Genomic DNA, 25,973 nt, shown 5'->3' on the forward strand with positions numbered 1-25,973 from the left:
ATACAACAAAGTTCTTCACTCGCGCCTGACAAGGTAGAAAGATTGTGGCAAATCCTTGGTAACTCTGACTTGTCTTCTATCGCCATCTCGACTTCTTGTGACAAAGTGGTGAAAAGTGTCAAGTCATCCAAACTCGAACTGGTTTCTACTTTACAACAGTTTCAAAACCTTATACTCATCAGCAATGATGAATCACGTTCCAGTATTTTCCTACGATCTCTTACTCAACTCATTCTATGGCAAACAACACAAGATCCTGACACCTGTCATAGAGATCCCGGAAAACATCCTTTTGTATATATTCTTCGACATAGACCCGAACTGTATTATGACTTGTTAGTGGAAGTGGACTATTGTTTGGAACAATGTAGGACTGATTACAACGACGATATGTTTAATGCTTTACTTCCATTCTACGATGCTGTCTTCTTGATGAATTTGAAAGGCGTCGATTCTGCTGCTCTCCTCCATCGCTTTAGCAATCTCCTCATGGTGGGTACCGACGATATCTTATTAGTCCTTATACATTATTTGTTTGATATTTGCAGACGATATCCTTCCCAATACGCTCAGCATGGATACCTCGCTATTGTGGACATTCTTATCAATACTCTCACCTTCAACACCAAACTACATTCATCCCAAGAATTTCATGATTTGACTCTCCTGGCAAATGACTTGATATACAAACTTTTACAACGCGCTTATGATGCTTCAATGTACCATCGATCAACCTTATCCTATATAGAGCGTGTACAACGTGTTATGATGATTGAAGAATTATGCCCGTCTGATGAAAACAAAATCTACATTGCCATGCCCAACTTTTACCTTGTGTGGTGCTCTCTTTCTTATTTGCTTTTGACTGCGTCAACAGTGGATGATCAATTTGTTATTGTTGGTCTCTTGCAACAACTTTTGGCTGGATCCGAGCATGGTCAATCTGATATTCTGCTGATTGCTTTATTACCACTCTTTCAAACATTGGCTGAACTTCAAGACTTTGATGGAACCTCTACTTCTCAACAACTTAGGGCTGCTATACTTGATTTGGTGTCTTTGATTAACCACATTAGTATGTCTACTGGAGATGATCATAATCTTATTATTGAAAAAGTATAAATACATTATGAAAAATGAAAGAGGAGGAAGCATTATCGAATAAAAAATCTGACCTTTTTTTTTTTTTTTTTTTTTTTTTTTTTTTTTTTTGTAGATCAATTGTGAAATCGAGTGGTATGAAATCTCTGGAAGCATGGCTCATATGGTACCTTATCTTTGTCAATACTTAGATCGAACGTATTCCGGTCAACAAAAGTCAATACAAGTACTCTCAACACAAGATTCCTTATTCTCTTTTCACAGTATTCTGTTTTATGTACCATTGTTATTCAGTATTGATGAAAGTATTCGATTGACCTCTTTATCCAACATCGTAGACTTGGTCAACAGAACTTCGGGTCAAACATCTCTCAAATTTCCAATGTTGCTTGTATTTATTTATCTTATGCGTCATCCAGTGGCAACAACAGAAACTCTACTACATATATTACACCATTCAATTCCATCTTTAGTCAGCACAAACGATCCCATTACTACTACCAAAATACTTCATGTCGCTTTATCTCTAACTCATGGAACAAACGATTCGTCTACCCTCGCCAATGTCTTATCTCATACAACAAGAGAGACTACAATGTCAAGCATCGGACTCAAAGTATTAGTAAAACTACATGACAAACAACCGCGAATTTGGCAAGAACTTCGAAAGGTATTATCGGATTGGATTCTTCGACGAAAATCAAACAATGGACGTGGAAGCTCTATCGAAATCGACCAAACTGGAAGTACACAAATGGAAATTGCTATCTTGACGACAATGCGTGATCTATGTCAAACTCATCCTCGAGACTGCGCTCCGGATATTCTACCCATGTTGATATCTTTGTTACAAACATGTCAATATGTGCATGTGGCATCTCTCTCCATTATTGTCCAAACGATGTGTGCTTGTATCCGTGCTGGAATGGCTGAACCTCGTTCTTTGTGGTTAGTGGCTATCAGTTATATTGCTCAGTTTGCTATGAATCTACCTACCGACCAAGCTTCTCTCCTTTTACGAAGATTATGTGAATTTTTCAACTTGGCGGGGAAAAAGGATGACTGTAAGTCTACTCGAAGAATGATTATATCAAAATGAGTTATTAACCATTTCTTTTTTTTTTTTTTTTTTTTTGGTTTAGTATCTGATCCGTATACAGAATTCAAACAAGTTTTATTAGACGACTATTTATCAACTTTGATATGTTCATCCGATAAATCTATTCAAACATCAGCTCTTCAAGCATTATCATCGTTCCCAACATCCGATATCTTGACATTACTACCTGAAAAAGCAAAAGAATACGTGGATAGTATCAATGACAACTACATCAATGATGGACATAGTGATATTTTAGTGAATTTGATTACCTATGAACTGGATCATATGCGACGTGGATTTTTCCAAGACGAACAGGGCAATATATCAAAATCAACCATCAATGATGATGATGATGATGATGACAATAACTCTTCACACAACAAGGATCTATTGAATAGCAGAGAACACCAGATTGGCGCAGAATTTGTGGCAGCTTGGGAAAATGCACGTATTTCACCAGGGTTACGATCAGGTTATACTATTGCTGTATTACAAGGAGTGGCACATCATTTGGATCCAATCATACAAGCTGACACAATGGAAACCTTAGTCAAGACAAAATGGTACCGATGCATGGTGACATCTCTTGGTGATATTGGATTGACTGATCACCTACTGGTACGAATCTCGTCTGCTGGTGCCTGGGAATCCTTCTTCGGTGCTATCTTGGTTGGCAACGAAAGTGATATAGAAAAAAGGGCAACATTCTTGTTGGAGGATCTTCTATTACGATTGGAAAAAAGTACTGTTCCTGGTCAGACTTGCAACATCTTTTTGGCTTTGACTGGTAAGATCTTTTTTTTTTTTTGTTCTTACTAACTGAAACATCCCATCTGTCTTCTCATTTAAATAGGTATGATTTCTACATTATATGAAATCCTTCCCTCTCATGCGACGACATGTACTACCCAACTTATCGACATTATTACCTCAAGATACATTACATCCGGCGATAGCAAGCTGAATTCACTTTTGGTGACGAGTGAAGAAGTCCAATATGCTGCACGATATTGTCTCGGTCATGTGGCAAAATGTATTATCATCAATGATAAAATGACAACACAGATATTGGATACCCTTCTTACATTGGCAACACAATGTCGACCTTCGAAACGAAGCATGGATGCATCTGTGGATTTGATTCATTTCTCAAGTGGATATGCGGCAGGACATTTTTCATCTGTATTAGCAACCTGGCCAACGAAATCATCAACAATAGAAACTTTGGCCGGTCGTGGTATATCCGAACTTTTAGATTATTGCAATGGCTCCCCTGATTCGCTATCTGAAAGTACTTGTCTTGGTATCATGATGGGATGGGCTTCCAAGTTGGATCAAAACGATATGAGGGATGTCATTATACATGCTCGCAAACAGTTGGAACTTTATACTAATCGAAAATCATTGAACGTTGGCTTACTCTTGGGTGCCCCATGGATTTGTGCTTATGGTGCTTACGATGAATATGGAGTATTAGATCAAGAAACCGTCGATGTATTGAGCAAAGCAGCACACATTGCTCGTGATGATGTAAGTAGAGTATAAAATAGAAGATGACCATCAACTCTTAGTAACAAAAACTGATTTGTTCTCTATATCTCATCTTTTTTTTTTTTTTTTTTTTTTTTTTTTTTTTTTTTTTACTTTAGAGTATGCTTGCCAAGCAAATGTACCACTTTGATGTCCCACTATCAAGATTATTCCGATTACAGCATATCGCCGATGGTGAAAATGAATCATCACCCAATTTCAGTCAACAATTTTTGGCCAACGTAGAAATGATTCAAACCGATGATGCTTCAAGTTCATTACGTATTCCTGCTCTCTTTTGTCTTGGAAGTCTTCTCGGAGCTGATTACTTGCATTCAATGGTGGAACAAGAACAACTGTTTAAGGAAGCGCAACAATACAACAAGGATATACGACGACCTTTACTGGATGTAATGACAACTTTGGCTGGATTGACAGATGGTCTTTCTGCAGGAAATCTAAAGAGTGGACGAATTGCTGCCGTGATATGTGGTGAATTGGTACAGAAATCAAGACAGTTGCAAGATGCTTTGAACGACAAACATGATATACAATCAGCAGGATTTGCGCAAAGGGCTGTGGCAGCGACATCAGCTGAACCTAAATCATATAGCCGACTCAACAATAACACAAGTTACTTACGTGCAGTGTTTGACGCTTTAACTCAAGTGGCGACTGTCTATCAACATGATCACAAGCCAAATGACATTGAACCTTATACAAAAGTATTGTTGTCTGCCTTGCGCGATACCATTGGTCCTCTTCCTTCTGTGAACTGGTACACCCTTTTATCCAAGCTCTCCAAGATCTCAACAGCTACTCGTGTGCAATGTATACGTTTTGCTTCTATGCATGCTACTACTTCACTTTCCCTATCCGAATACATTCTGTCTGAATTAGGTCAAGCATCAACACACTACATTGACGGTATCACTTTAGTACTGGTCGGTCAAGACGGTATTGGGAAACTATTGGAACTAAGTGGATTACCAGATCAAACAGTCGTATTAGATACAGCTCACAGGCGACGTGGGATGGATGCTGTTACCAAGAAAATGACAGTATCTGATATTCGGGCGATCGAATTGTTTGAAGCATATTGCAAGTTATTCAAACAACTTCCAATGGATTGTCAGGTAAAATATATACATATATCATTTGAGGAAGAACGAGGGAAATAAATAAAATAAAATAAAATAAAAATAGTAACTCATGTCTATTATTCTTTTTCTAGAAACTCTTTTTGTCAACTGTGAAGAATCATTTACCACTATCGACTTCTAATACCAATGAAGCCCAAGCGAAATATATCATATCGTTACAAGACACATTACGATACAACATTACATACCGACTCCTAGATGACAACAGCTCAACTTTGGATATGATATCTTTAAGTATACAAACAAGCATCAACAACATGGATGATTTACTTCAGGGATCCGACTTCAAAACTTGGATGAATGATGCATCGACAGCCTACCTCAAGGTCAAGGCGATAATGGAAGTGTGTCATTTACAACGTACGGCTCTACCGATAGCAAGATGGATGACGGATGTGATCACACATTTATTACTTTTATTTGGAGAATCTTCAATCACTCAACCTGCTTCTCAATGTTGGGATATTCTATGCGATACTTTGATGGATTTGACAAAAACAACAACAGCATTGTCCGACCGGTTTGCTTGGGTGATTCGACTTTTGGATGTATTGATTGTCATTGTGTCGGGTACGATGAAGAAGGAAATCAGTGTACGTGCCACTGCTTTGGCTATTGAAACCATCATTCGACAGGCATTGGACGTTTTATGGTCTCGTTCTTTGGTTGAACATCCATTACAACTTGCACAAGATATTGCTTTAGCAGACACTGCTTATTTACTGGCCTATTCTATTTCCATGGCGAAAGGACTAGATGCTCAACGACAGGTAAATCGTGATGACAATGAATATATAATATATGTGTGTGTGTGATTGATTGAAAATGATAGAGATGAAAAAGAAGGAAGGTCTACTACCATAGAATGAGACTCATTTTTTTTTTTTTTTTTGATACTAGATTGTCAGACGTGTACTGAAATTAGTGGATCTATTATCTGAAAATGATGATGAAGATTCTGGTAGAATTAAGAAGATGTTTATTCAGGTTTTACGTGATTGCCCCAAACAAGCAATGGAAGACCATCGTGATCAATTTCAAGATATTATCCCTTTTACTTAGAATAGAATTATTTTTTATGCACGTTTTATCATAGACTTTTTAAAAAAAAAAAAATACACTGTGATCATTTTCCATATCAATAAATAAATAAAAAAAAAAAAGAATATATCCTATACGATGTTTAATTCTTTCTTATTCATACTAATGCTAACTTACATCGTTATTATCTCCCATTCTCTACATTTATTAAAAAAACATCATCATTAGAATACTTATCCTCTATTTATCCAGTTGTCACCAACATGAAACAGACAAAAACCAAAATAATAAAAATACAAGTTTTATTAATATAAAAAAAAATAATTCTATTCTACAAAATCTATCTATTCCACATGTTCCAATGACTTGATAGGAAGGTTCAACAATTTGTACATATTGAGCATCTTTGCCTCTGACCGACCTTGATCACGTACTAAACTAATAACCTTGCCACGACCTATACCATCAGGGCCCAATCGTCCAGTACGTCCAGCCATATGAAGGTAACTTGCCACTGAAGCGGGTTTTCCAAGGATGAAGACATGTGATATGGAAGGAAGATCTACCCCTCTTGCTGTGAATTCCGTAGCAATCCAAAGTGTGTTTCGATCTGTCCTTGTTGCTTGTCGAATATCCTTGCAATGAATCCCACATGCACTGAGGCGTGCTTGAACATCCACAATACTGATCGATGTATCCACAAACAACACACTGTTTTCCACTTGCTCCATATCGTGTAATATCGCAACGCTTTCCAACATTCGATCATCATCATCTTCAAATCCTACTGTTGACGATGGTATGGATGGCTGCAAAGTAATGTTGCGGATCGAATCCTCCGATATCAAAAGACAATAATGTTGTACAGGTCCATCTTGAGTTGAATCCCATGGTTGTTGGTTTGAAAGATCGATGAAAACTGGATCAACCATCCATCCTTGTTGTACCAACCAATGTCGTAACGGACGATTAAGAGTAGCAGAAGTGGCAATCAGTTGTGGCTTTTTTCTTGTTGATGGGGAAAGTAAGGATTGTAGGACTAATTGTGCTGGTTTAGGATGTAGTTGACGTCGTTGTTGTTGTCGTAAAGTGGCATATCGTTTTGGTAATCGAAGTGCTTGGTCGGCCTCATCCAATACGATACGATCAAAATAGTCCATATATTCTGTAGCGAGACGTTCTAATAGACGAGCAGGGGTATCAACAACAACATGACCACAAGAAGGTGAAAGTTGTTGTAACCAATCATTGATTTGTGAAGCTAGTTCCTGATTCGGCGCAATGTAAAGTGAATGACAAGAAGGTTGACTTGCCAATGTGAGAGCCATCCCAAACGATTTTCCAGTACCGGTAGCATCACGTAAGTAAAGATCATTTCCTGTCAAGATAGCCGGGATGAATTTCGTTTGTGCAGCTGTTGGTTTGTTGATACCGAATTTAGAATTCAAGTGATCTGTTGTACTTTGAGAGATGCCTAACCTCTAAAGAAAAAAAAGAAAAAAAAAAAAGAGGAAAGTTCATTTAGTTTCCTTCTTCAACTCATGCTGAGGAAGTACAAGATCAGTATTTCTGTCCATTTACCTGAAAAGTTGTATAAAGTCTTTTGTTGATAGAGTACCGTAAAATCATATTTGGGAATAAACCAAAAAAAAAAAAAAAAAAAAAAAAAAAAAAAAAAAAAAGAGTACGGAGAGATATACCGCCTATAAAATTTTTGCAAAAATAAATTATTAAGGATTTTTTTTGTTACTGAGCGGATGATTGATTTATATAGTTGATAGATAATATTATTAATATAATAATATTATTGATCTGTTCAGAGTGAGCACCAGTTCTTTTATATAAAAAGAACAAAATACAATAAAGTATATTTAAATCTAGGTTCCAAATATAGAAGTAGATGTCTTGATGATTTGATCACACTTGATGATGATCAAATAAAAATAATAATAGTAATTGATTGTATAAGATAGATGTTGTTTAAATAAAATAAAGTTAAAACTTAAGATGATTATTTCTTAAGAGTGGCCAAGATGATTTGATTATACAATCTTTTATTGAATTTGTTATAATAAAACTTTGACAAAGAGAGAAAAATATACTTATACTAAAACTAAAGATTACTGTATTCTTAGATGATGGTGATGAATCATTGTAAGAAACAATGAGAAAATAAAACGGATGAAACCGTGTAAGAGTAGTGATTCAGATGAGACCAAAAATATAAAAAAGAAAAGAAAGTCTTGGTCAAAAGGGCGAGGAATGGTCAAAAGTGTGTGAATTGGACAAATGTCAAGATTTTGACAGATAGCAAGATAAAAAAAAAAAAAAAAAACTAATTCATAGTCAGCTTTAAAGGTTGATTTCATCCTAGTATCTAGAAACTGAGTCTCATCCCTCTCACCCTCAGTCTCAAAAAAATTTGGCGGGTCAGGTCCCAAAAAATCCGTATTTTGGTGTTGTACAGGGCCAAAATGCAAAAATACTGATGCCAAATACTTCAGTATTTTGACCTCTCGTTCTCATCTGAGTCTCAAGCAATGGGTCACCACTCCTTCTGTATTGATTAGTATTATTTGGTTAGGCAATGTTTCTTTTTCCACTTCATATGTCATCTTGATGATTTGAAAAATAAAAATAAAAAGTAAAAATCTTTCCTTTTCTTTTGTCTTATTTTTTTTTTTATTTTTATTTCTTTACCTTCTTTCGATCTCTTTTTCTTTTTTTTATTCCATATACATATATACGTCATCGTGGATGATCAACAAATCCAACAAGACAATTATATCCACACATTGATCAAGTATCAAAATGAAGCGACATTGACAAGAAATCGGGCACGACGTCCGATCAACACGATTATAAACTGTTTACCAAAACAAAAGGAATGGCAGATATGGCATCTCTCTTTTTTGATTTACAGTATGATGGACAACCGATGATGGATGATGGATAATGATGGATAATGATGGATGATGATGGATGATGATTGATGATGATTGATGATTGATGACTGATGATTGATGATTGATGATGGATGATGGATGATGGATGATGGATGATGGATGATGGATGATGGATGATGGATGATGGATGATGGATGATGATGGATGATGGATGATGGATGATGGATGATGGATGATGGATGATGGATGATGGATGATGGATGATGGATGATGGATGATGGATGATGGATGATGGATGATGGATGATGGATGATGGATGATGGATGATGGATGATGGATGATGGATGATGATTTTTTTTTGTAATCTTATCTTCATCTTTTTTTTTTTTTTTTTTTTGTACTTTTATGATTCTGTACTATCGAAGCAAATATATCCTGACGATTATCTTTGGTCAGGATGTGTTTTTTCCGCAACTTTATATAAGCAATTCGAAGATCAAGTGCTAAAAGCACAAGAGAATGATGAACGAGCTTTCACTTCAAGTCAAGAAATCCAGTTAGCTTTACCTGAGTTATCTTCACGATTGACTAGTGAATTTGAATCAATTACTGCAACAATCAAAGCTATGAATCATGATCATCAGTCAAATTTCCTGCCTCTTTATATTTCTGTAGTTCACTCGCAACCTATCATCATTGTAAGAAATTTGGACTGAAGATGCGTGATGACATTCTCTTTCAGCTGTATTAATAGCAATATACACCTTGCCTCCCAATTTATAAGGTAAACCAAGAATGAAAAGTCAATTCAGTCATCCCTCATCCAATTAATAATGATGATCATCATCAAAAAGAAAAAAAAGAGCCATGGAAGTTTACTGTTGTGTATCATAAAAAGCAATATAATTTTTATTTCAAAAAAAAAAAATCCACATACTGACTAACTAAAACTATCACTACTGTATCTATTATAGTACCAACCAGAAGCCTTCGTTCACCACCGAGATCCTAACAAGAAGCTGCCCTTCCTAACCAAAAGAAGCTTGTTATCCAGTCATTTTTTCGTTCACATTGTTAGTAAAATAAAACCAGGCAAAGTAATTCACATACTATTATAAAAATATTTTTGTCATTTACCTGTACTAAATCCTACATCCAAAATGAAAGGGTTTCCCCATGTATTTTGTAAATCCCTTTTCCAAAACCCTCCAAATCCAATAAAATCTACCATGAAAAGATCGCACAAACAAAAAGGACACCCAATGTGGAAAAAAAAAGTGGATGAAGAAAAGAAAAAAGAAAGAAAAAAATTAAAAAAAAGCAAAACATGCACAAAGGGGTGGGTTTTTGAAGCCCGTCCACTGACGACAATTTGACATGATTTTTTATTCTTCGCTCCAACCCCAACGTTGCAAATTGATTTTTTTTTTCCTATAGTCGATAAATTTCAGCAAAACCTTTATATTCAGTCATCATCCATCGCCCATCATCCATTACCCATCATCAATATATTACATATTATTTTGAAACTGTGTCATCTATTAGTGAACAAAGTGTAAAACTGCACACCCACATCGCAGATCGCATTTCTCCTATCTAGGCTAGAAAGCATATAATAGGTAGATTTACCTTTTTTTTTTTGTAATAAACATAATTATTAGGTCAAATAGGTAGAATTTAGGACTTCTATACAGAGTTGAATAAAAATTGGTTTTCTAGGTAGAATTTAGGGTTTCTATGTAGAGTTGAATAAAATATTGGGTTCCTAGTCCTAATTTGGAAGGAGCATGTTTTGCCCACAGGCTCGCTGAGAGAAAATTATGCATTGCTAAATAAAAAAAGGACATCTGTTTATTTTTACTCTTCTTCTTCTTCTTCTTCTTATTTTTAATTTTATCACATTATTGTTCTTTTTTTTTTTTTTCTTTCTGTTATATGTTTACCTTTTAAGACAAATCAAAGCAAGGTATGGAAATAATAATACACGATTGTTTATACATATATTCATTGTATTCCTGAACTGACTGAATCATTCTTTTTTGTAGTGTGTTTATACCTTTTAGTTAAAACAAACGAACACAAGTACCTTTAGCCTCTTATATGCTGTATTACTTATGTTTAATAAGGTAAATCCATTTCATTATGCCACCAACGTTATATGATATTGATCTCTCTTTTTTTTTTTTTATTTGAATCTATATTCTAGATACAAATATGACGGTTAAAGTAAGACAAAAAAAAAAAAAGATAATGATACCGTTTTTTTCCTAACCTTTTCTTCTTTTTATACATGAATCATTCCAACCTCCTTGCTATATCCTTTTCTCTATGTGCTTTTACAGACACTCACTCTTATTAACTGTAAGTTTCAAAAACAAGTTCCTTTCCTCTTCTTATTTCTAACTTTACTTTTCTTGTTTTTTCTTTTATACACGCTCTTTGGACCTTGATGTTTTTTACTACAACATCTGTCTATCTAGGATTATCGTTCTTTCTTCTTCTTATCCTTCTTACTTGGCATCCTGGGCAATGACTATTACTGAATATACGTCTGAAAGAAAGAAAGAAATCTAGATGCACGAAGATTGGTCATTATAGTTTCATGTCAATAGGATACTACGAGAAGTGGCTATCCGTCTGGATCAGCGAAATGGATGAACAGGATGTATTATAGGATTCAATTGGATTCGATTTACAATCAATTAGAGATATCTTCTTGATCTTTTTATCTTATTCTCGATTAAAGCAGTAGTGATTCTTTTTACTATCATACTTAATATATCAATTACACACATTTACATTCTTTTTGTTTAATAAAATTATATTCATTGTCACTATTTACAATCATTACTTTTTTTTAATGTTATCTATCATTTCCTTTCAAACAACTGTTTGTGTGCCTGTGTCCCTTAAATAAATTAGATGATTGCTGAATCCAAGCTTACAAGAATCAAAGATGAAACAAGGAAATATATTATGAAGTCAAAGTCAAAAATGGATTTTTGAAACAGTAAAAATATTTATTGAAGAGTAAAACGATAAATAGTAATTATAATAAAGAAAAAAAAATTGGATTATAAAACAAAAATAAACTAAAGACAAAAAATATATAATATAAAAGAAATATAGTCAAAAAAAAAAAAAAATAGAAAAAAAAAAACTATGAAGATCGAGAAGCAAGAGCTTTGTGAGCTTCAGCCAGTTGAGATTCCAAAGTCTTGATACGTGATTCATGAGTAGCTTCCTTGGTCTGTAAATGAGACTTTTCAGAATCCAACACAGCAACACGTAATAATAACTGGGCATTCATTCGTTCCAATTCTTGTACCCGCTTTTCCAAGGATTCCATCTTCATAACCTTCTTCAGACGAGATCGTCTAGCAGCATCGGTATTCTTTTGTCGCTTGATAGCAGCTTCATCCATAGGCACATCATCAGTAGAGGGGGTTGATCGCTTACGAGAAACAGAGGAGGACTTGACAGTATCCACAGAAGAAATAACAGGGGAAGAAGTAGAAGAAACAATAGGTAAGGAAGAAGAAGAGGATGATGATGGCATTGAAGAAGAACCAGAGGGCCCAGAAGGAGGTACAGAAGTAGAAACAGCGGCAACAAAAGCAGCCAAAGCAGAAGGTAGGTCTTGACTCAGTTCAGAAAACATATCAACATGAGGAGTAGCAGGAGTCATAGTTGGTGTCATGGCAGAAGCAGGAGAATCAAAGATGGGCGAGTTCAAAATTTCAGACATGTCGAGATCACCAGCAACACCACCACATACTGTAGTACCATAAACAGAAACAGGCATGGGTTCAGCCTTTGGAGCAGAAGGAGATAAATGAATATCCAAAGGAGTAGCTATTTCTGGACTAGAGTGAGTACTTGCAGGAGTGGTCATAGTAGCAGTCATATCCTGAGTAGAAGTAAACCATTCACCCACAGGAGAAGGTTGAGAGAGAGAGTCAAAGAATTGGAAGAGATCTTGGTCCATAGTTTTGGCGATATCAGATTTTTCTTGAGTAACAGCGGTAGAAGTAGTCATTGTTTGAATTTTTTAAAAAAAAAGAAATATAGTTTCAACAAGGAGGTTCCGGATTTCGGGTTTTGCAAATTTTCTTGTTAAGAAGACATCTTAGTAAAGAGTGGTCGTTGGCCATGATGGGCGAGACGTAAAAGACTTGTAAAAAATAAATAATATTGTAACAGTGCGAAGATCGTACAGGGTGGGTACGAGATTAATAAATTTAAGCAGAGAAAGACATGTCTAAGACAATAATAATATGAGAGCGCTTTAATAACTTGGGGGGTAAGGGTTTCGTAAGGTAAAAGAAAAAAAAAAAAGATAAAGAAAAAAGGAAAAAGGAAGATTAACAATAAAAATTTTTTTTGTGGAGCCTTTTATAATAAGATGAGAAATTTGAAGATGATTGGTGCACATTTTCTTTCTCAGTCGGAGATCCGCAAATGAGTCATCGTCTTGTTTTGGCAAGCCCCCTTAAAACCGGGCTGGCGTTGATAAAGATTTTTTTTTTTGTTACACTGAGCCGTTGCTACGGACAAAAAATGGAATAAAAGGTATGTCCACGTGAGTATAAATGATACAAACAATATTAAAGCTCTACTTTTTTCCTTTTTTTTTTTTTTTTTTTTTTTTATCGTCTCCCTTTCCTTTGAATAGATCATGTGTTCTTTTTTTTTTTTTTTGGCCTAGATGCTATTACAAGAATGAGCTTGATATGGTAGTTATTTTTTAAATAAAGAAAATTACCATTGTAAATGCAATCTAATACTCCTATCATCACGACAACATACACTTTTGTTTGTATGTCCCACTGTCAATTTCTTCTTTCACCCCTGAACACACTGACAAAAAAAATAATAGCGGATGTTAAAATACAATCCTCATGCTCATAGCAAAATCAATCAAGCCTGCAATATTTTTTTTTTCTTTCGCGTTTGTGTTGTTTCTTTCTTCCTTTTTTATCTTCACTTTCTTATTTCTTTGACATGGATTCTATACCTCAAGATAAATATTTTTGGGGTCCAGCGTAAGTTCAATCTAACTATAAGTTTATACTACAAACTTATACTTTATATATATATTGTTTCCAGGACAGCAACTATTGATTGGTGCGAGGTACATTTGATTCTTTTTTTTTTTTCTTTCTTTCTTTCTTGTATTAACAATTTTTTTTTATTTTTTAAAGGAAAACTATGCCTTATCACCTTACTTGGCTGAATTCATCAATACAACCACAAACTTAAGTTTTGGTAAGTTCCTTTTCATTATGATTCTAACTCACTCTATTAACAAACTTCCTCATAGCTTTTTTATCACTTTTTGGTATGTATAAATCTCTTCAAAATGGTTGTAGCAAGTCTTTTATTTTGGCTCATCTCGGTGTACTTTTGGTTGGCTTTGGATCTTGGTGTTTCCATATGACTCTACAATATGAAATGCAATTACTGGATGAACTACCAAGTAAAAAAAAAAAACATGATTATATTATGTTATATTATATACTAATCTTTTGAGTCAAAATATAGTGATTTATGTTGGATGTATTATGGTTTATTTCAGGTAAAACATATAGAGATTTTTTGTAATTGGATATGATTATGTAACTTGTCATCTTTCGTTTTTCTTAGTGTAGAAGTGTATAGCAAAGCAAAGTATGGAATATCATTGGTTTTATTTCTCATGGGATACTCAGCATTTGTTACATATTCATACCTGATTATCAATGATCCAGTTTTTCATCAAGTGGCCTATGCTTTGTTGGTGATTACGATTGTATTTAGATCAGTGTATATTGTTAGACATCTTGATCGTACTACTTATCAATATGAACATCCTCGTTTGGTACGTCTATTAAAGTTAGCAGCAGCTGGTTTTATTTTGGCTTTTGGTATATGGAATGTTGATAATCAATTCTGTTCTTATCTAAGACATTTCCGTACAACAGTACCTTATGCTCTTGGTGCTTTATCTCAATTACATGGTTGGTGGCATATTGGTACTAGTCTTGGAGTTTATTACTTTACTGTCTATGTTGAATGGATATGCAAGATCTTGGATGATACGATAAAACAAAAATATGAATTAGTATGGATTGGTTTCATTTGTTATTTACGCCCTGTTAAATCTCATCAACAATAGTTTAGAAATAAAAGTAGAAATAGTTTGTTTTTTTTTTAAAAAAAAAAAAAAAATAAGAAATAAAGTTTATATTTGATTTCATGTATTCTCCTTCCACTGTCCTGCAAACTTGACTCAAGTGGCATAAAAGTTTGGTGTTATTTTTCAAGTCACGCTCGGAAACGACATTGCCACGTAGAAGAGACTGAATTTTGCCTTTTTTATTTCTTTTTTTCCCTTTTCTCTCTTTCTCTCTCTCTTTTTTTTTTTTTAAAAAAATAAAAATACTTTATAATACATCCTTAATTCTCATCCAATATGAATTTCGATGAAATAGAAGAACAGGTAAATATATCATATATCCATTCATTTATTTTCTTTATATCAACATAACCCTCCTTTCTCTTTTTTAATTCTTCTCTTCAGGATGGTATTCGGTGGTCCTGGAATGCTTGGCCATCATCACGTATTGAAGCTACCAAGGCTGTGGTTCCTATTGCTTGTCTTTATACACCTTTGAAAGAACGTGAAGACTTTGTACAAAATCCTATTTATTATGATCCAATTACTTGTAAAGCACCTTGTCGAGCTATTTTAAATCCATATTGGTAAGAAAAAAAGATATATATATATATATATATATATATATATAACACGGTGACATACTAATCAAAATATTATTCTTGTATAGTCAAATTGATGTTCGTGGAAAACTTTGGATTTGCCCATTCTGTCTTCAACGTAATGCCTTTCCACCTCAATACAAGGATATATCAAACACCAATCTACCACCTGAATTATTACCAAAATACACCACTATTGAATACAACTTGAATAGAGTGGCACAAATACCTCCCATCTTTCTTTATGTTGTTGATACCTGTTTGGACGAAGATGACCTAAAAGCTTTGAAGGATGCTCTTGTGGTTAGTCTAAGTTTATTACCAGACAATGCTTGGGTTGGTTTGATTACTTATGGCACTATGGTAAAATAAAAATAAAAAATTGACCTTTCTCAAAGGAAAATGTGAAGGATACTAATATCATCCCTTTTTTTTTTATTTTTATTTTTAGACTCAAGTTCATGAACTTGGCTTTCAAGAATGTCCCAAATCATTTGTCTTCCGTGGAACTAAAGAATATTCAGCAAAACAAATTCAAGAAATGTTGGGACTTGGTGGTAATGCTTTTCGACCAGGTCAACCTGCTCATAGACTTGGACAACCTCCTCAGGCAAGCATGTCAGCTAATAGGTAAATTCAATTATCAAATATATGTTATAGCTGTTGTTTTTATTTTTTATGAAAACTAATATTACGATTATGTAGATTTCTACTTAAAGCCAGCGATTGTGAATTTGTCTTGACATCTATTTTGGAAAATCTACAACGTGATCCTTGGCCAGTAGCAAATGACAAACGTGCTCAACGATGTACTGGTGTTGCTATGAGTGTTGCTGTTGGTCTTCTTGAAGTAAGTACAATTCATATCTTGGGGGAAAAACTGAAATAATATATTTATACATTTATCTTTCTCTTTTTTTTTTTTTTTAAGACAACATTCCCCAATACTGGTGCCCGTATAATGCTATTTAGTGGTGGTCCTGCAACTGAAGGTCCTGGTATTGTTGTTAGCACTGAATTACGAGAACCTATTCGTTCTCATCATGATATTGAAAAGGAAACCGCCAAACATTATAAAAAAGCAATCAAGGTAAATATAGAAAAAAAAGGAATAGGACTTTTTTTTTTGTATTCAACCAGTTATCTATCCATAGTTTTACGAAAGCCTTGCAAAGCGTGCTGCTACAAATGGTCATACCATCGATATTTTTGCGGGTTGTTTGGATCAAATTGGTTTACTGGAAATGAAATCAATGGTCAATCACACTGGTGGTTTTATGATTTTGGCTGACTCATTTAACACTGCTATTTTTAAACAAAGTTTCCAACGTGTATTCCAAAAAGATAGTCAAGGACATTTACAAATGGGTTTCAATGCTACTTTGGATGTACAGGTAGGTGGATAATTCAAGGAAGAAGATTTATATTGATTCTTTTTTTTTTTTTTTTTTTTTTGTATGTAGACAACTCGTGAACTCAAGGTGTGTGGTTTGATTGGTCATGCTGTGTCTGGCAACAAGAAATCAACCTATGTTGGTGAAACTGAAATCGGTATTGGCAATACATCATCATGGAAAATGTGTTCAGTGACGTCTAAAACGACCAATGGGATTTACTTTGAAGCTGTGAATCAACCAACAGCACAACTACAACCTGGATCAAGAGGCCTGATTCAATTCGTTACCCATTATCAACATTCCAGTGGTCAATTTCGATTACGTGTTACAACGGTTGCTCGCAATTTTGCTGATGGTCAAAGTCCTGAAATCGCCAATTCATTTGATCAAGAAACTGCTGCTGTACTCATGTCTCGTATTGCTGTATTCAAGGGTGAAATTGATGATGGTCCTGATGTTCTTCGTTGGTTGGATCGTATGCTTATTCGTCTTTGTCAACGTTTTGCTGATTATCGTAAGGATGATCCTCATAGTTTCCGTCTATCCGAGAACTTTTCTATCTATCCTCAATTTATGTTCCATCTTCGTCGAAGTCAATTCTTACAAGTCTTCAATAATTCTCCTGATGAAACAGCTTTTTACCGGTAAAGAAAAAAAAGATAATAAAAAAAGGAAGGACGGAACTAATTTGTTTTTTTTTATTTTATTAGTCATGTATTAAATCGTGAAAATGTGGATAATTCTTTAATTATGATTCAACCAACATTGACATCGTATGCATTTGATGAATCACCTCAACCTGTCTTATTGGATTCCATCTCAATCAAACCAGATGTTATATTACTTTTGGATACATTTTTCCATGTCCTTATCTTCCATGGTAGTACTATTGCAGAATGGCGTCATGCAGGATATCAAGATCAAGAAGGTTATGAAAACTTTAAGCAACTATTGGAAGCTCCTATTTATGATGCTCAAGATTTATTAATTGATCGATTCCCTATTCCTCGTTATATTGTATGTGATCAAGGTGGATCTCAAGCACGATTCCTTTTATCTAAATTAAATCCTTCAACTACTCATGCATCTAGTAGTCCTTATGGTGATCCTACTGGTGCTGCAATTTTCACTGATGATGTTAGTCTACAAGTATTTATGGAACATTTGAAAAAGTAAGCTCAAAAAAGACAATGAAAATGGAAAAATTTAGTATGGATGATTAACAAAGATTTATTTCTTTTTAGGCTCTCGGTTGCTGGTACGTCTTGAAATAAAATAAAATAAAAAAATAGTTTAGTTATTGTCCTATTTCTCCCTTTCAAATAAAAAGGAAAAAAAAATGTTTACTCTTTATCTTTGTATTGTATGAAAGCTTTTTATTTTACATTACATAAAATTCTTTTATCACATGATGGTTGAGATCTCATTTGTCCGCTTCCCCCACACAATTTTTTTTCTTTTATAAAAAAAAAAGTATCACTCATATTTTTCACACCCTTTTTCTTTTGATATTTTATTCCCATTTCTTTTCTATTTTTTTTTTTTTATTCCCTCCTTTATATCACACTTTCTCAATGTCTGAGTCACCTATTCTTATCGATGTCACTGATCACGTAGCCACCATCACGTTGAATAGACCAAAGAAAGGAAATGCACTCACAGTAGCTATGAATGAACAACTCTTAACCATTTTACCAAAACTTGCAACTGATCCACAAGTACGAGTTCTTATTCTAACAGGTGCTGGCAAGTACTTTTGCACTGGTATGGATCTCTCAGCGTCATCATCGGGAGTGGATCCTGAAGCGATCAAGACAGGGTTTCAAAAGGGATTACAAGTATTTGACCAACTATATCGGTTCCCAAAACCAGTGATTGCACGCGTGAATGGACCTGCATTTGGTGGTGGGGTTGGTTTAGTATTTACAGCAGATATCCGAGTGGCGATCAACGATGGGTATTTTGCATTGACAGAAGTAAAACGTGGGATTCTTCCAGCCATCATCTCTCAATATATTGTGCCTGAATTAGGTGTACAACGTGCCAAGGAATATATGTTGACCGGTCGAAAAGTCACAGTGGAAGAAGCCTCCTTTCTCAGTGCCAAAGTAAAAACCAAGGATGCTCTGGATAGTACCGTGGATCAATATGTTCAGTCCTTGATGGACTCGGCTCCTGATGCTATGGCCAAAATCAAACAACTGGTGGATGTTGTCTCCAATGGAGCTCAAGTCGATCGTCCCCATAACATTCAACACTATGTACAACAAGCCTATCTGGATATGATGCAATCGGATGAAGCTGCTTTTGGTATCATGGCGTTCATGTCCAAGAAGAAACCGGATTGGGATGCATTCTTGAAAGACAAGGCTAAATTATAGAACTAGTTTAGTTATTTTTATTTTTATTTTTTTTAGTTTAGTATTGGATTATTTTAATTGGGAAAATAAAAATAATAATAAAAAAAAAACTTGTATTGTGTTATATGATGTGGATGATATATGATGAATAAGAATGGGATGATACTGTAAGATGATGATATGATTGAATCATATATATATATATATATATATATATATATATGTATGTATGTATATATTTGCTATAGTTAATGATTGATGACTAATAACTGATGATTTATTTTTGATGTTGATTGGAATACAGTAACAATCTTACTGAAATAAGGGGATGTATGCCATTGAGCACATTGAGACAAAAAAAATGTCATTATGTGGATCTTTTTCATCTACCGACGGAAACGAGGGCAACGGACCTCGTCCGGAGGATCCTGACCCAATCAAAATTTGAATTGTGCGTATTCTTTTTTTTTCCTCTTGTTTCTCTTTTTCTCTTTCTTTCACTCTTTCTCCCTCAATTCATATTTCAATTATTTTTTCTTCATCTCTTTTTTTTTTTTTTTTCTGTATACTTTACTATTTTTATTCACATACTTCTTTGTTTGATTCTCCCATCTTGACACTTACATACATATTCTTTCTCTCTTCATCCTGCACACTTTTCTTTTTTTGGGTCATCTCTGTTAGTGAATCGTAGTTTATTTTTTTTTTATTTGGTTGTTGTTGTGTCTTTTTTTTTTCCTTTTATCTTCTTCAATCAATCTTTTTTTTTTTTTTTTTTTTTTTTTACCTTCCTCACAACATACACTCATATAGTCTTTTGTGACTTTTCTTCATATTTGATCTTTTATGTTGCCTCCCAACTTCAATACACGAAACTCGAGACCTGTCTCCGAAATTCTCAAGCCTGGGAACTATACCTCATCTTCCGAAAGTAAGTCAATCACCTTGTTTTTTTTTAAATATATATATATATAATAAAAAGTAAAATATTCATATATTTTTCATTTTATATTATTCTAGATGATTCTTTGAATCTTTGGTATGAAGACTTGCAACAATATGAAAGAAACTTGGATGAAATGGCTGCTGCTAGTTTGGATCAAGTAAGAGAACAAAACAAAAGAGAAAAAAAAGATATTTATAATCATTCTTACTTATTTTTTTTATTATGTTATATTGTATAGAACTTCAAGGAAGAAATGCAACACGTGGACCAGTGGTTTCGTTTCTTATCAGAGGCTGAACGTACTGCAACTATATATACATTACTTCAACATTCTTCACAAGTACAAGTTAGATTTTTTATCAATCTCTTGCAACAAATGGGCAAACGAGATTCTATGCATTCTATATTGATGACACCTAATCCTGATCAATGTAAGTGTTTTTTTATTTATTTATTCATTTACTTTTTTTTTTTTTTTTTTTTTGCTATTCTTCAAGGCTAATATTTTACATTTTATATATATATATTATAAGCCGATATGCAATCTCAATTTGCTGGTGCTCTAGCCAAGGCAGAAATGGAAGCAAGTCAAAGATTAATGTCAGTATTACCTTACAAGACGGGTCAAGTGGTTAGCCGGCCTCCTCCAAGTACTGCTCGTCGACAAGTGGATCGTCATTCATTTGCTTTGGGAGATACTGAAGATTATAGTAGACAATTTGTAGGAAATGGTAGTAACAATCGATTTAATGAAGCTACTAGACTTGGTGGTTCAAGTGGTGGAAGTAGTGGCGGATCTGGTACTGGTGCTGGTGGACGTCCGACAAGTCAAAATTTTAGTGCCAATACTCTTTTGACACCTGGTGCAAATCCTTTCCATGGTGGTACTGGTGGTAGTCGTCCTCGATCGGTGATTGAAGGTGATACATCTACTTTGTTCTCAACTCCTTGGTCTACTCCGGCAAGTAGCGCAGCTCCTTCATCCTCTCGTCGTCCTATGTCGGTAGTTGGAAATATTGGTGATCGAAATGGTAGTGGTTTAGGTCTAGAACGTCCTAAATCTGCTGATGTGACAAACTGGTCCTTTACTGGTATGGAACCGATGGTGGATCAACAACGTGTGACGAGTGCAAGTGGTAATACTAGTAGTAATGTGAATGGTGCTTTCCCATCTCCTTGGAATTTGGGATTGGATTCGGATATTGATTTCAATGCTTTAACTTTACAACCTTATCGACGTGGAAACAACACTAGTAACGTACGTGGTGGTGCTGGTACAACTACTTCAGCTAGTGCAATGCGAAATATTCCTGGAACATTATCGGAAAAAGACGAACAACAACAATCTCTTAAACCACCTACTATCTCTCGACCTACTTCACCGCGTCCTGCTTCATCCTCTTCTACACCTTTCAATCATCGCAAACATTTGGTACCTCCTGGCATGGAAAAACAATTTGGTCAATTCTTGAATCCTTCTGATCATTTGATGTCTGGTTCTTCCTTGGATCCCAATAGTATAAATGAACATGATTATCATAGTGATCATAGCGAAGCTTCTAATGTATCATCTCGTCGTGTCTCTACAACAACAACAACAACAACAACAACAACTCATCCTCGTGGAAGTGCTTTAACATCCTCAAGCAATATGTCTCCTAGTAGCAATCTCAATACAGCTGTCAGCAAAGAAAAGAAAAGTGGGGAAATCATCGATATGGATTTGTTACAAGGTATATATATATATATATATATATATATTTATGATTTACAACTTTATTATTCACTTGTTGATTATTTTGATTAGATGTCCCTGCTTGGTTTAGAAGTCTTCGTTTACACAAGTATAATTCTATCTTTGAACCAATGAAATGGCAAGATATTATAAAGTTGACAGATTCGGATTTGGAAGCCAAAGGTGTGGCTGCATTGGGTGCCAGACGCAAAATGCTCAAAGTTTTCGAAAATGTGAAAACTCATTGTGATGAAAACGTAAGAAATAGTTATATTGTTAGGGAAAAAAACATACTCATTGATATATTATTATTATTATTATTGTTTTAGAATATCGAATATTGACACACATCAAGTGGATTCTCAATCAACTGCCTTTGAAAGGTGGATCTCTTCGTCTTTTTTTTTTATTATCTATTTCGACATTTTTTTTTCTATTTTATCTTATTGTCTCATCTTCTGTTCGCTAGTCGGCACGAAGTATGATATACTCTTTTTTTTTTAAAACATCTTTTATCTCACATTTTTTTATTGTCCCTTTGATTCACTTGATCTCTTCATTCCTTTTTTTTTTTTTCATTGAATGTGGCCCATAATAGTCTTTAGCTTATTATCCAATTGAACAAATGCGCGTGGTTCGTTTTGATTATCTCATTCCAAATAAAACCTATTATCATCATCATCATCATCATCAAATGCAACTTTTTGTTTTCACTGTATTTCATAGATCATAAAAGTTATTGAATATATTTATTCAATAGACACAACTCTTTTTTTTTGGAATGTCATTTATATTACAAAAATTAAAACACATCATCATAAAACAACGATAAATATAAAGATCAAATATATTCACAAAACGATTTTTTTATTATGATGTCAAATAAGTGATAAAAAGTAATACAAAAAGAAAAATCATCCAAAAAGAGTAATAATAGATCCAATTTCTGTTGACTATCACTAAAATCCATCATAAGTATTCGTATCATATTATCTATTTTTGAGAAGCAGCGAGGAGAGCCTTTTGAGTACCCTTCTTGGCGAAACGTTGGTTACGGAGGAACTTGGCATCCACCTAGACACACAAAAGAAAAGAAAGTATGATGAGTATCATGTTGAGTCCGTATCATCGTATACGCATATTATATTTTTTTTATCGATTGGAATGAATACATACACCCTTAAGAGAGGGGTACTTGTGTTGACGAGGCTTCTTGATGCCGTTACGGTGAGCCTTCTTGTCTAAAAACAAATAAAACAAAAAAAGGATAGATGTTAGATCAACAATTGATTCATTTCTTCTTTTTTTTTTTTTCTCGCGACTATATATTACTTTGGTTGTGGTTAGTGTGGTTCTTGGACTTGGCCATTGCGTTTCGTTAACCTATTAATAAAGATAATGAGTCATTTGTTCAAAAAGGGGTTCAAATATCGATAAGGTTCTTTTCATTCTAACCCATCCATCCATCCATCCATCCATCTTATCTATTTAATTTGATGTCCTTTTCTTTTCTTTTGAAAAGTATCCATCCTTATCTCTTTCCTAGTCATACCTTTGAAGGATAAAGTGAAAAAGGAGGAATCAAAAAAAGTCAAAAGAGCACAGCTAATTTGGTGTAGAAGATGGGCTCATCCGGCCGGCCCGATGGCGGAACACGAAATCATCTCCAATTTCTCCTTGTTTTATGAAATAATGCTAGAGAGAAAAGACATGTTCTTGTTTTTCTTTTTTTTTTTTATCCTCTACCATCATCATCATATAGAAATAAACATGATCAGTCAGTCAACATTTTATATTTTCTTTTGTTACTCTTTTTTTTTTATCTATTATGACTTGGTGTTGATGATTGAGAATGATTTTGCCAATAACATTTACAATAATCAACGTTTATTTTAACTGTATTGGTACTTATTCATAGGAATAATTCATATTTGTCTCTTCTTTTTATTATAATGAGAAAGATATCACAGGACGCACGGACATTCCCAATTTAGAAAAAAAAGATCGTATCAGTTTTTTTCTCTCATCTGCAGTTTGTAAATAAAAATAAAAATAAAAAAAATCATCATAACAATGTATAGTCTCTTGGCAAAAAGTCAACACGTGTATTTTTTTTTCATTGTGTGGATTGAGCCAGAAAATGCGGAATATAAAACTCTCGTCTTACCTTCTTCACGTCAGGCTGTTGTTTTTTTCTCTCCCCTCCCTTATTTCTTTTTTGGTCCTTTTTTCCTTTTATCCTTATTTTTTTTTTCTTTTTTTTTCTTTTTTCCTTTTTTTTTTTTTTTCTAACTACATAATATTCAAATTTCTATTCGACATGGGAACAGCTCAAAATGCTTACAATGAATGGCGCAACAAGTAAGTTGGTTGTACCAGATCTTAACTATAAAAGTCCACTAATCCTTTTTTTTCTTTTTCTTTCTTTTTTTGGATACCATAATGGTATGATAGATATCTAAGATCATATCAAGATGGTTTTTATGTTTATTACAAGGAAGCAAAGGAAAAATTACCGGAAATGACTTGCTCAGAAGCTCATGGTATGGAAACAAAAAAAAAAAAAAAAGGAACTCTCAAACAATAAAAGTGATAGGAAACGTGGAACGGGTCCAAGTTTGGTCTGTGTTTGGCTTGGCAAAAAAGAAAAAAAAAAGTACGCATAAACTTATACACGATGCTTTGTTTTTTTTTTCTGATATAGGTTATGGTATGTTGGCATCTGTATTGATGAGGAATCAACCTGACTTTGATGGTAAGTTAGAAAGCAAGAATAATAATAATCAAGAGAACAAAAAGTAATGATTATGATTACTCTATAGGATTATATCGATACTTTATGCGATTCCGTAATCAAAAAGGATTGATGCAATGGCAACAAAAAACTGGTCATGGAGGACAATTTATTCCTGGCGATGAAGGGTAAAATAATAATAATAATAATAATAATAATAATAATAAAAGGAAGGATGACTGATCGGATATATTTATTATGCAGGGGAACCAATTGTGCCACTGATGGGGATGTAGATGTTGCCACAGCACTCTTTTTAGCCAAACGAGTATGGAAACGAGGTGGACCACAAGGGGAAATTGATTATGGACAGGCAGCCACTGAATTGGCGGGATGTATCTGGCAACATTGTATTAATCACACGACATATATGCCATTGGTGGGAGATTGGGCTGATCCTAGTGATGATGCTTACAATTTAACTCGACCTAGTGATTTCATTCTTAGTGGTTATTTGGTATTTTATCAAGAAGATCTAGCAAGACAACAACAATGGGGTCAAGTGATTAATGCCATTATTTCTTCAACACAAACACAATTATCTCTTAATCCACAAACAGGTCTGATTGCTGACTTTTTGAAATTGGATCGACAACAAGTCTATTTACCAGCCAGAGGTCAAGTACTAGAAAGTAAGCATGATGGAGATTATAATTGGAATTCATGTCGTGTACCTTGGCGACTTGGACATTATTATATGCTGACAAGAGATGAACGTATAAGAGGTGTATTGGAAACTCAAGCTCATTTCTTTGCTGGTCAACTTGCTCGAGGTCATGGTGAATGCGGTATCAAGGCGGGTTACAAACTGAATGGCCAATGCATTGCTGACTATACAGATATGGCATTTGTTGCTCCTGTCAGCTTTTTGTTTTGGGTTTTGGGTTGGCAAAATCAATTACAACAAATTCTTGGTGATATGAATAATATGGTGGCCGACAATACTTACTTTGGTGAATCTATTGCTTTACTTTGTTTATTACAAGCCAATGTAGTTTATTAGTTTCAATAGCTAAAAATAAAAAAAATCAACAATGTTACACCATCTTTTTATTTTTTTTATTTTACCGACTTTAAATTCTTTTTGTTTTCTTTTTTTTTTTTTGTTTCTTTCTTTTCTTTCACTTTTTATTATTATT

The 25,973-nt window shown here is 34.3% G+C and overlaps 10 protein-coding genes across 10 annotated transcripts; 7 read left to right on the plus strand and 3 right to left on the minus strand.

The window, feature by feature from the left end:
• The first annotated feature begins 648 nt into the window (after positions 1-648).
• BX664DRAFT_376091 (uncharacterized protein) lies at positions 649-6,125 on the plus strand. Its single transcript, XM_051548725.1, has 7 exons — positions 649-1,116; positions 1,235-2,165; positions 2,244-2,792; positions 3,057-3,733; positions 3,853-4,869; positions 4,968-5,666; positions 5,797-6,125. Exons 1-7 carry the CDS (start codon positions 718-720, stop codon positions 5,956-5,958), a joined length of 4,434 nt encoding a protein of 1,477 aa, XP_051396935.1. The 5' UTR covers positions 649-717; the 3' UTR covers positions 5,959-6,125.
• A 156-nt stretch (positions 6,126-6,281) lies between these two features.
• Positions 6,282-7,589, minus strand: BX664DRAFT_302075 (P-loop containing nucleoside triphosphate hydrolase protein; the record flags this gene model as incomplete). The annotated part of the gene is made up of 2 exons (XM_051542416.1): positions 7,519-7,589; positions 6,282-7,418 (listed from the first exon to the last, which is right to left on the minus strand). The coding sequence occupies exons 1-2, from the start codon at positions 7,564-7,566 to the stop codon at positions 6,282-6,284; spliced, it is 1,185 nt and encodes a 394-aa protein (XP_051396936.1). The 5' UTR covers positions 7,567-7,589.
• Positions 7,590-11,838: 4,249 nt separating this feature from the next.
• BX664DRAFT_340294 (uncharacterized protein) lies at positions 11,839-13,187 on the minus strand. Its single transcript, XM_051546791.1, has one exon. It carries the CDS (start codon positions 12,880-12,882, stop codon positions 12,004-12,006), a length of 879 nt encoding a protein of 292 aa, XP_051396937.1. The 5' UTR covers positions 12,883-13,187; the 3' UTR covers positions 11,839-12,003.
• Positions 13,188-13,530: 343 nt separating this feature from the next.
• On the plus strand, positions 13,531-15,050 carry BX664DRAFT_340295 (ceramidase). Its single transcript, XM_051546792.1, has 6 exons — positions 13,531-13,888; positions 13,953-13,977; positions 14,048-14,111; positions 14,167-14,322; positions 14,388-14,421; positions 14,490-15,050. Exons 1-6 carry the CDS (start codon positions 13,848-13,850, stop codon positions 14,998-15,000), a joined length of 831 nt encoding a protein of 276 aa, XP_051396938.1. The 5' UTR covers positions 13,531-13,847; the 3' UTR covers positions 15,001-15,050.
• A 175-nt stretch (positions 15,051-15,225) lies between these two features.
• Positions 15,226-18,352, plus strand: BX664DRAFT_340302 (protein transporter SEC23). Its single transcript, XM_051546793.1, has 10 exons — positions 15,226-15,324; positions 15,406-15,587; positions 15,671-15,965; positions 16,054-16,232; positions 16,308-16,452; positions 16,534-16,692; positions 16,757-16,996; positions 17,066-17,643; positions 17,710-18,171; positions 18,244-18,352. The coding sequence occupies exons 1-10, from the start codon at positions 15,298-15,300 to the stop codon at positions 18,266-18,268; spliced, it is 2,292 nt and encodes a 763-aa protein (XP_051396939.1). The 5' UTR covers positions 15,226-15,297; the 3' UTR covers positions 18,269-18,352.
• Positions 18,353-18,510: 158 nt separating this feature from the next.
• On the plus strand, positions 18,511-19,442 carry BX664DRAFT_340304 (ClpP/crotonase-like domain-containing protein). The gene has a single exon (XM_051546794.1). It carries the CDS (start codon positions 18,574-18,576, stop codon positions 19,378-19,380), a length of 807 nt encoding a protein of 268 aa, XP_051396940.1. The 5' UTR covers positions 18,511-18,573; the 3' UTR covers positions 19,381-19,442.
• Positions 19,443-20,134: 692 nt separating this feature from the next.
• BX664DRAFT_340305 (uncharacterized protein) lies at positions 20,135-22,815 on the plus strand. The gene is made up of 6 exons (XM_051546795.1): positions 20,135-20,290; positions 20,380-20,462; positions 20,544-20,736; positions 20,839-22,038; positions 22,113-22,297; positions 22,370-22,815. Exons 1-6 carry the CDS (start codon positions 20,206-20,208, stop codon positions 22,382-22,384), a joined length of 1,761 nt encoding a protein of 586 aa, XP_051396941.1. The 5' UTR covers positions 20,135-20,205; the 3' UTR covers positions 22,385-22,815.
• Positions 22,816-23,033: 218 nt separating this feature from the next.
• BX664DRAFT_268623 (ribosomal L29e protein family-domain-containing protein) lies at positions 23,034-23,409 on the minus strand (the record flags this gene model as incomplete). The annotated part of the gene is made up of 3 exons (XM_051541007.1): positions 23,034-23,114; positions 23,217-23,281; positions 23,373-23,409. The coding sequence occupies 3 exons, from the start codon at positions 23,407-23,409 to the stop codon at positions 23,034-23,036; spliced, it is 183 nt and encodes a 60-aa protein (XP_051396942.1).
• BX664DRAFT_340308 (uncharacterized protein) lies at positions 23,335-23,939 on the plus strand (the record flags this gene model as incomplete). Its single annotated transcript, XM_051546796.1, has 1 exon — positions 23,335-23,939. Exon 1 carries the CDS (start codon positions 23,685-23,687, stop codon positions 23,934-23,936), a length of 252 nt encoding a protein of 83 aa, XP_051396943.1. The 5' UTR covers positions 23,335-23,684.
• Positions 23,940-24,326: 387 nt separating this feature from the next.
• Positions 24,327-25,887, plus strand: BX664DRAFT_340312 (Six-hairpin glycosidase-like protein). The gene is made up of 5 exons (XM_051546797.1): positions 24,327-24,401; positions 24,495-24,583; positions 24,745-24,795; positions 24,863-24,962; positions 25,039-25,887. Exons 1-5 carry the CDS (start codon positions 24,361-24,363, stop codon positions 25,835-25,837), a joined length of 1,080 nt encoding a protein of 359 aa, XP_051396944.1. The 5' UTR covers positions 24,327-24,360; the 3' UTR covers positions 25,838-25,887.
• The last annotated feature ends 86 nt before the right edge of the window (positions 25,888-25,973 follow it).

Source organism: Halteromyces radiatus (genome assembly GCF_025201355.1).
Source record: "Halteromyces radiatus strain CBS 162.75 chromosome Unknown BX664scaffold_8, whole genome shotgun sequence".
NCBI classification, from domain to species: domain Eukaryota; kingdom Fungi; phylum Mucoromycota; class Mucoromycetes; order Mucorales; family Cunninghamellaceae; genus Halteromyces; species Halteromyces radiatus.

Bases quoted from the DNA above. Each gene is read 5' to 3' on its own strand.
- BX664DRAFT_340304 (XM_051546794.1), top strand. From the start codon at position 18,574: ATGTCTGAGTCACCTATTCTTATCGATGTCACTGATCACGTAGCCACC.
- BX664DRAFT_340295 (XM_051546792.1), top strand. From the start codon at position 13,848: ATGGATTCTATACCTCAAGATAAATATTTTTGGGGTCCAGC. The intron at 13,889-13,952 runs GTAAGTTCAATC...TATTGTTTCCAG, and splicing joins AAATATTTTTGGGGTCCAGC to GACAGCAACTATTGATTGGT. The intron at 13,978-14,047 runs GTACATTTGATT...TATTTTTTAAAG, and splicing joins CAACTATTGATTGGTGCGAG to GAAAACTATGCCTTATCACC.
- BX664DRAFT_340294 (XM_051546791.1), bottom strand. From the start codon at position 12,882: ATGACTACTTCTACCGCTGTTACTCAAGAAAAATCTGATATCGCCAAA.
- BX664DRAFT_376091 (XM_051548725.1), top strand. From the start codon at position 718: ATGTACCATCGATCAACCTTATCCTATATAGAGCGTGTACAACGTGTT. The intron at 1,117-1,234 runs GTATAAATACAT...TGTGAAATCGAG, and splicing joins ATAATCTTATTATTGAAAAA to TGGTATGAAATCTCTGGAAG. The intron at 3,734-3,852 runs GTAAGTAGAGTA...TTTTTACTTTAG, and splicing joins CACACATTGCTCGTGATGAT to AGTATGCTTGCCAAGCAAAT.
- BX664DRAFT_340302 (XM_051546793.1), top strand. From the start codon at position 15,298: ATGAATTTCGATGAAATAGAAGAACAG. The intron at 15,588-15,670 runs GTAAGAAAAAAA...ATTCTTGTATAG, and splicing joins GCTATTTTAAATCCATATTG to TCAAATTGATGTTCGTGGAA. The intron at 15,966-16,053 runs GTAAAATAAAAA...TTTTATTTTTAG, and splicing joins TGATTACTTATGGCACTATG to ACTCAAGTTCATGAACTTGG.
- BX664DRAFT_340312 (XM_051546797.1), top strand. From the start codon at position 24,361: ATGGGAACAGCTCAAAATGCTTACAATGAATGGCGCAACAA. The intron at 24,402-24,494 runs GTAAGTTGGTTG...ATGGTATGATAG, and splicing joins TACAATGAATGGCGCAACAA to ATATCTAAGATCATATCAAG. The intron at 24,584-24,744 runs GTATGGAAACAA...TTTCTGATATAG, and splicing joins GACTTGCTCAGAAGCTCATG to GTTATGGTATGTTGGCATCT.
- BX664DRAFT_340305 (XM_051546795.1), top strand. From the start codon at position 20,206: ATGTTGCCTCCCAACTTCAATACACGAAACTCGAGACCTGTCTCCGAA. The intron at 20,291-20,379 runs GTAAGTCAATCA...ATATTATTCTAG, and splicing joins CTATACCTCATCTTCCGAAA to ATGATTCTTTGAATCTTTGG. The intron at 20,463-20,543 runs GTAAGAGAACAA...TATATTGTATAG, and splicing joins CTGCTGCTAGTTTGGATCAA to AACTTCAAGGAAGAAATGCA.